Below are 8,271 nucleotides of genomic sequence, written 5' to 3'. Positions count from 1 at the left end.
AGGTCATGATAGAATTTTCATTTCTATAATATTTAACTAAGTTCACTAAGTGTGTGTGTATATATATATATATATATATATATATATATATATATATATATATATATATATATATATATATATATATATAAACTTTGCACAAAAATCGATTTATGAGGAGTGGATTTTCGGAAGGGAAATCCCAAGAGTCGATTACGAGAAGGGAAACATAAAAAAAATGTAAATTTTAGTGTAGAAATAGTTTGACAACAAGACAGCTTTATATTATGAAATAGGTAACGAAATCAGATATAGTATGAATTTTACATCAAATTGAAACAACAAAATATTATTGATGGAGAAGTTGTTCACACAATTATCTCTGAATCAATCTATGCTGAGGCAGTGAGGTTTTCGTAGCGGGCTTTGAAGAAGGAAAACAGTGGTTGTCTTGGAGGAAGGACTTCCTTCACAACAGAGTGATTCATCAAGTCTTGGCTCCATTTGTAGAGATTAGGAAATTTCTCACTGGTGAATAACTGCAACCCTGCTATATCCTGAATAATTGGAATCCAAAACGCTATGAACACACCACCAATATCCACCAACCCAATCTCCTCTCCTCCAAAAAACTTCTTCCCCTTTATCTCATCCTCAAGAAATTTCAGACCCTCCAATGCCTCTTGCACATTCTTCTCTCTCTCGTCCTTATCAACACTGAAAACAGATTTCCACGCAGCACCCACAACCTGATTCATTTCATCAAATAGTTGGCAGACTGTTTAGTTTCACTCACATACAAACAAATAAACATGCTTCATTAACTTAATTAATAGGAAAATATGGGTTACCTTGTCATCAATGAATTTGGACCAGAAACGAGCCAAGGCTCTCTGGTAAGGATCGGAAGGCAAGATGGGATTGTTGTTCCATGTCTCATCGATGTACTCAACAATCACAAGAGACTCTGCAAGGGGTTTCTCACCGTGAACAAGGACTGGAACCTTCTTGTGAACTGGGTTGTATTTCAGAAGCTGTTCACTCTTGTTGCCCAAATTTTCTTCCAAAAATTTGTATTCAACGCCCTTGAATTTGAGAGCAATTTGCACCCTACACACAAAAGGGCTTCCCACAACTCCCAAAAGCTTCACCTCTTCCTGATTCGTAGCCATTGTTTGTAGCACCTCTAACCTTCACTCAATTCAATCTATAGAGCATGTTATTTGTTTGCTTGTCTGTGATCTATAATTCCTGAGCTCTTTTCCTTTTATAGAGCCAGCCAGAACTATTCAGCGCAAACCTAATCGTAACGTGATTCACTCACAAATTGAGAATTTGCATTGAATGCAGAGGCGCCGAAGAAATTGATTGGTGCTGCGTGTGAAAGCATGAACATTGAACATGAGAAAGATCTAGAAACAAACCTTCACATCATCAAGATTCTTATTGCCCAATGTCAAATAAACACCAAAGAGATTACGTAACCCCGGTATGCCAGAAAATTGAAGTGTAGTCCACTCCCTACGCGTATACATAAATTTCTTTATGGAATCATCAATTCAATGTTATATATTTTATTTCAACGTTAATCGATTTAGTGATAAATTAAATGTTATAAATAATAATCATTAACTATTTCATCAAAACAAATAAATTTAAATATAATAAGAACTCAATATTTTGTAACATACCTCTTCTATTTCTTTATGATACTCGCGTATCGATTTTCTAAGCAAAATAAATAAAGTTATCCTATTTTTCTATTTTTGTAATTTAATTTTACTAACTTAATTCATATATCTAGTCTAACTTCGTAAATTCAAATATACATGTATGTGTTATTATATATATATATTAAGAATATAGTTAAAACATATGTTATTTTAAAATTTGAAAAATAATTAATAAAATGGAACGATTTTTTGTTACAAGAATATTAAAAAAATGGAGAAAACACATGACGTAGAATAAGTCTTTAAAATTGCACATGTATTAATATTAAATTGACTCTTTCTACTCTTAAATGTGTGTGTTTCATCTCACTTCCTGTTTCAAATTATTCAGTAAAAAATCATCTTTCAAATTAAAAATTCTGGGATTGTATGTTCTTTTAAGTTTTTCATTTTATTTAGAAAAAAAAAATATGTTCTTTAATTTGTTTCCGAAACTATATTTCCTCTCACTTCGCCCTTTAAAGAAAATGGAAGTTCAGAAAAGAATCTAGATGAAGAAAAATATGTTCTTAAAAATATATTGACGCTTTTTTATATTTTGGTACCATATAATGATTTATTTATATCGTTAAGTTACTCTTAAAATATATTTCCTTCCTTTTCCTATTAAAATACATTTTTATTAGTTGAAATTTATTATAAATTTATCGATTTTAACTTTTATTTATTAAGTGAACTTTAACAAAGGTAATGAGCGTGTTCAAAAAATGTACTGAATTATTGGGTGGTTTAACATTACCGTAGTAATCAATTCTCATTAAAATCATGTTAATTGAAAAACAAAATGACAACTAAAACGTGTAATTATTATGTAATCAAATATTTAAGAAGAGAAAAATAAAAGAAAAACGATAAATGAATTTGGTCAATCTTCTACGTTAGGTGAATAGTTTGCTAAATTTCAACTTTTGCACTAATTTTCCTTACTTTTCGTTACTTTTCGTGCAAGTTAGATTTTAAAAAGGTGAATATTTAAGAAGAGAAACATAAAAGAAAAACGAAAAATGAATTTTGGTGAATCTTCTACGTTAGGTGAATAAGTTGCTAAATTTCAACATTTGCACTAAATTTCCTTACTTTTCATGCAAGTAGATTTTATTAAGGTGCTAACTGTTAAAATAATAATAATAATAATAAGAATAACCACAACAACAATAATAATAATAATAATAATAATAATAATAATAATAATAATAATAATAATAATAATAATAATAATAATAATAATAACCACAAATATATGGATAAAAGAGTATTAATTTGACTCAACCATTTTTATAAGAAAGAATAATACAATATAAAAATAAATAGAGTAGAAATAGAAATAGTCTAATTGAGACACACATAATGTTGTTCTTACCAAAAAAACGATGAACATTAGCTACATAGTCTGTACGTCAATTATTTGAGTAAAAACATAATTTAGCTTAGTATTAGTTCCAAGTTTGGAATTAGACTAAGAATTTTAAATAAATTTTTAAGAAAAGTAATGTTTTTCTTTAATATAAAGCAAAACACCAAAAGAAAATTTGCATGCATATGTTTTAAACTTTGAGCATAATCATTTGTTAACTTGCCTTTTTGTTGCTAAAACCAATAATTTTCCCTAACGTAGAATAGGAAAAAACCTAGAATCAATCCATGAACTTGGTTCTTATTAAGTTCTAAATTAGATATTTTACCCTACTAACAAATGCAATGGGAAAAGAAATAAAATATAGAAAAATATTAAATATATATGTTTAACAAAATGCATGAATCGGAACCTAAATATAACTTTTAAAACATAAAAGTCGTACGCATAAAAGTAGTAAACATAATGTTAAGTAAAATGATTCCTTATAAATAAACAATATTTTTAAATTCATGAATCTGATAAAAAAATATATTTAACAAATACATATTTTAGTTCAAATACTTCCCCTGATCAATAGCAATTTTGGTATGAAAAATCATTTTATAAATCTTATCATACGAAACACTTAAAATATGCTCATGATATAAAACATCTTTACTAAAAACATGTTTTAGAAGTATAACATGTTAAAGCACTACTTAATGTAATAGGAAAAAAAAATCAGTAGTTCTAGAAATCACATATACAATATTCAATGAGTCACAAATTTATTTACCAAGATAACAATTTTATCCATAAATTTTTTAGACTTACAAAAGTAACTTAAACATATTCATGACAAACAAATAATAATAATAAGAAGAATGATGAATAAATTTAAAAAAAAAAACTATCTTTCTCTCTAAGAATGTTAGAAAAAATAATCAAAAGATAACTAATAATTATAATAATAATAATAACAACCACAATAATAATATAAGATATATATATATGGATAAAAGAATATTAATCAAACCTAACAATTTTTATTATAAAGAATAAGTTTAATAATTCGGATAGTCCCTATTTTCGGTGATTTTTTTCAAATAGGTCTTTCACTTATTTTTTATATCAATTGAGTCCTTATTTTTTAAAATTTGAAACAATTAAGTCATTGTCGTTAGTTTCGTACTAACACTGTTAAAGAGGTGTCACGGGTAAGTTCGTTGGTTTTTTGAATTTTTTAAATATTTTTTGAATTATTTCTATTTTAATTTTTTATTTTTATAAATTTTTTTGAAAAATTAAAAAATTGCCACGTGTCAAGTTGACATTGTGTCACGTGACAATGACAATGTGACATGGCACTTTCGGTGCCAAGTATCACTGCTAGGCCACGTGTCATTACTTTTGTCTCAATTTGGTCTTTATATTTTTATTTTGAACCAATTTGGTCCCTGTATTATTATTTTGTTTCAAATTGGTCCCTGCATTAAATGATTAAAAGATTAAATTAAATATAATTTTTGCTCGAAAGGGTTTTGAGAAAGTTGACGCACAAATAATCTTAGATTTAACTAAATGAAATACCGGTATGTACGTTTTCCAAATTCTTGTCTTTAAATCTTTTTCTGTTAAGTGAATTTTTAGTGATGATGTATTATAAGTCTTAATGTTTAACTCCAACAACTTTTTATGAATTCTTGAACAGGTATTGAAACTATTTTTGTGTAGATCACCTTCATAAAAATATTTATTATTGAAATGTTAATTTTTATAATTTGCTCATTCATATTATTTAGGTTAAATGATTCCATTTGTTATTTAATTTTGTAAAAAAAATTAAATAAGTTTCTTTATTTTTATCTGTCTCAATTTAGTTTTTGTTTTGAAAACTGTAATGCAATTAAGTTATTTTCGTTAGTACTACATAAATAAACATGTGTCGTATGTTAGTTCATAATTGATTAATTTTAAAAAAAATGAGGATTAAATTGAGACAAAATAAAAATGTAGGGACCAAATTGAGACAAAATAACAATATGGGGACCAAATTGAGATAAATACAATGACACATGACCTGATAGTGACACGTGGCATTGTTAGTGTCACGTCACACTATCATTGCCATGTGGCACAATGTAAGCTTGACACGTGACAATTATTTTTTATTTTAAAAGAAAATTAAAAAAATAAAAAATATTTAAAAAAATATTTAAAAAAAAATTTAAAAAAAATTAGCTGACACATGGCACCCTATTTAACGGTGTTAGTACAAAACTAACAATAATGACCTAATTGTTTCAATTTTTCAAAAATAAGAATCCAATTGAGACAAAAAAAAGTGAGGGACCTGATTGCGAAAAGTCACTGAAAATAGGAATTGTATGAATGGTTAAACCTGAAAAAATATAACAATACAAGATAAAAGTAAATAAGGAGAGAATATAACAATACAAGATAAAAGTAAATAAGGAGAAATGTATAAATAGTCCTTAAAGAGAAAATACTCTACTGCACGAGAAAAGAAAAACTATATGTACTTTTATCTTAAAATACAAGAAGTCTTTTAAATGGATATTATGCAACGATTCCCTAAACCTTATAGACATCAATGTCTTAGAAGACCATATAGAACAAAATACTGAAAACACTTTTAATTAATTGATGTGTTTGTTGTGTCTTTCTCCCATTCATGTAAAAGAGAATAATTTAAAAGTCAATTATAATTGATTTGATTTAAAAGTAATTGTAATGTGTAATTAATAAAACAAATGTGGAAAACTGTTTGTCAATAAAAAAAACATTTATTTCTAGAATTAATATTACGCTAAATCTTTAACAACAATAGGATAATTTATTTTTAATTTATTATATTTAAATTATATTACATATTTCCACCAAAATTTGAATATGTTTGTTGTGAACATGCTTGCATGATTCTTCCTTTATTTATTGACTGGTATAACTTTTCACAGATGAAACCACCGGTTGGAGGAGAAAAACCTGCAAGTGTGAATTCAAAACACAGTATCAAAATCTCACACGCTTATGATACTTTTTGTGTTACTAGTTGGGTCAGATAGTATTCACACTTAATTGTGGTGTGACAAATGTGTGGTTGTGGGTTGAAGCAGCATTGTCAACATGTTGACCAAACTTCACATTTATTATGGAGTTTTCGAGGAATAAGCTGTGAAAACAAAACTTAGTAAGGTGTTGCTCCCTCTACCATCACTCCTTTCTCTCTTCACCTTCCTTTTACTGTTTTGCTCTTTAGTAAAATTTTATTTTTAGGTTATTACTTTTGAATTTTTATCCATTCCCAACCCATTCCACTAATAACCTATTACTAGTCCCCTACATGAACAAGAAGCTTTTCTTTCATTTTAATGTTGGACTTCTTCATTTAGTGGTATACTTAGTGAGAGATTGCAAATGTTGGTGGTGGTGGAAAGAATTGATCAAGCGGTGTTGGTCTTAGTGGTGCGATAGTGCGTGCAGTGGTGCTTCCTCTAGGTGCGTAATCAATCCTAGAATAAACCCTAAAATAAAAATGTAAACTTTAGACGGAGTGAGCATCCTTCAGCGGATGTTGACATCCGTTTTGGCCTTCGTGGCTCTGAGAGACAACCAAGCACAACAACAGCACATGATAAACAGACATACATATTTAAACTAATCTGGGATGAAGATGAAAAACCAGATCCACCGCTAGATCTACGCTCCTTCTCTACGCTTCTTCAAATCAACACCAACAATGGAAGGAAGCAAATGAAAGTAAAAAAGTTAAAATAGAAGAGTGGTTTTGAAAATAAGATAAATTGGGAAGGTGGAAGGAGTAAGAGGTGGTGGTGGAGAAAGCAACACCGAACTTATTATGAACCTTGGGCCTTTGCGATGTCGAATGGGCCTAACAGAACCTTGGGCATGAAGGGGCCGAAAACCGAAACAATTACAAAATACAATATATTCGTTCCAGTGACATATTCTATCAATATAATGTTGATTAGTGTCTATTTCTTTAACAATCTTTAATTTATTTTATTCATCACTCTTAATTTTAATTTTAATTTTAATCTGCTTTCTGATTCCGTGTAACACAAGTGGCTGTATTTTTCATCCTCATCAATTTCTTTAGATTAGGTTGTGACTTACATTTTGGTGAATATCTTGAATCTTCATCATAACATGTTCAATTCTTTAATGAATCATACATGTAACAAAGATAAATTTCAGATTTTGTGACAAATGTATGAGAGTTTGGTCCATAACTTTTTTCTTTCATATTCAAATTTCAAATTTCAAAAGATAGAAACAGCCATTTCGTCTTTAATTGTTCGTGCCTTTTTACAGCATTGAGCGTATGCATATTTAATAGAGAATCAAAAGCACACTATTTGGCAGAAGAAGCAAGAAATGAAAACCAAATGTTGTTCCTTTTATTCAAAACTTGAACCGAAGTGGGTTCAAATAAAAAGAAGGAATAATCTAAATATATGATGACTTTGGGAACTTGTAAATAAAAGAAGGAAAATGAACAAAAGGGAAAAGGAAGAAAGTAAATAAGGGTAGCTTTAATGCTATCTCAAAATTCTTGAGGCTTAAGTTTTGTTGTTCCCTCTTAAGGTTTTCAAACGTTTGGTAGTTGGTAGCCGTTGGTGGGATCTCTTTCCTTTTTTCCTTTGCAAATTCTGTTGGAACAACCAGCATCATGAGAAAATCAGAAAACTATGTATGTTAGTTTTGATACTAGGAAAAGCCTTGAAAGGGAAGTAAGAAAATATGTAATTGAAAGACATTATTATCATAATCATGATTTGAAGTGTTTTGATTTGATTAGATTAGATCTCAATCACAAACTCACTTAATAAACTTATGTCCTTTTCACTTGGATTTATAAACCATTTTTCTTAATTCAGTTTGTGTTGTTGTGCCCTTTTGTGTGTTGCATGATCTGACTGTTTTTTCTTTTAATATTCTTTAGAAGCACACCAAAGTATTGGTCACAAGCCAAACATTTTCTTATGTTTGCAAATTACAATTATGTCAATTTCACAATCCAAATATATAATAGTGGTCATTTGTGCCGTAACGTGAATGACATCTAAAAACAAAATATTTCCACCCAAGAGAAAAATCATGGAGATAAAGGGAGCAAAATACAAAATAATAGCATATCTATATCTTGAATTACCAAGCTACCCTAGCAGCCCTAAACCC

The 8,271-nt window shown here is 28.7% G+C and overlaps 1 protein-coding gene across 1 annotated transcript; it reads right to left on the bottom strand.

The window, feature by feature from the left end:
* Window positions 1-241: 241 nt before the first annotated feature.
* LOC108327716 (probable glutathione S-transferase) lies at window positions 242-1,514 on the bottom strand. Its single transcript, XM_017561407.2, has 2 exons — window positions 831-1,514; window positions 242-728 (listed from the first exon to the last, which is right to left on the bottom strand). Exons 1-2 carry the CDS (start codon window positions 1,149-1,151, stop codon window positions 372-374), a joined length of 678 nt encoding a protein of 225 aa, XP_017416896.1. The 5' UTR covers window positions 1,152-1,514; the 3' UTR covers window positions 242-371.
* Window positions 1,515-8,271: the final 6,757 nt, after the last annotated feature.

This window comes from Vigna angularis, chromosome 2 (assembly GCF_016808095.1).
Source record: "Vigna angularis cultivar LongXiaoDou No.4 chromosome 2, ASM1680809v1, whole genome shotgun sequence".
In the NCBI taxonomy this organism is placed as follows: domain Eukaryota; kingdom Viridiplantae; phylum Streptophyta; class Magnoliopsida; order Fabales; family Fabaceae; genus Vigna; species Vigna angularis.
This window is presented reverse-complemented; position numbering and strand designations above follow the sequence as displayed.

What these genes read in the sequence shown, in the direction of transcription:
- LOC108327716 (XM_017561407.2), bottom strand. Translation starts at nt 1,151, where the DNA reads ATGGCTACGAATCAGGAAGAGGTGAAGCTTTTGGGAGTTGTGGGAAGC. An exon ending in CCAAATTCATTGATGACAAG is followed by an intron (nt 729 to 830) that starts GTAACCCATATT and finishes GAAATGAATCAG; the next exon opens with GTTGTGGGTGCTGCGTGGAA.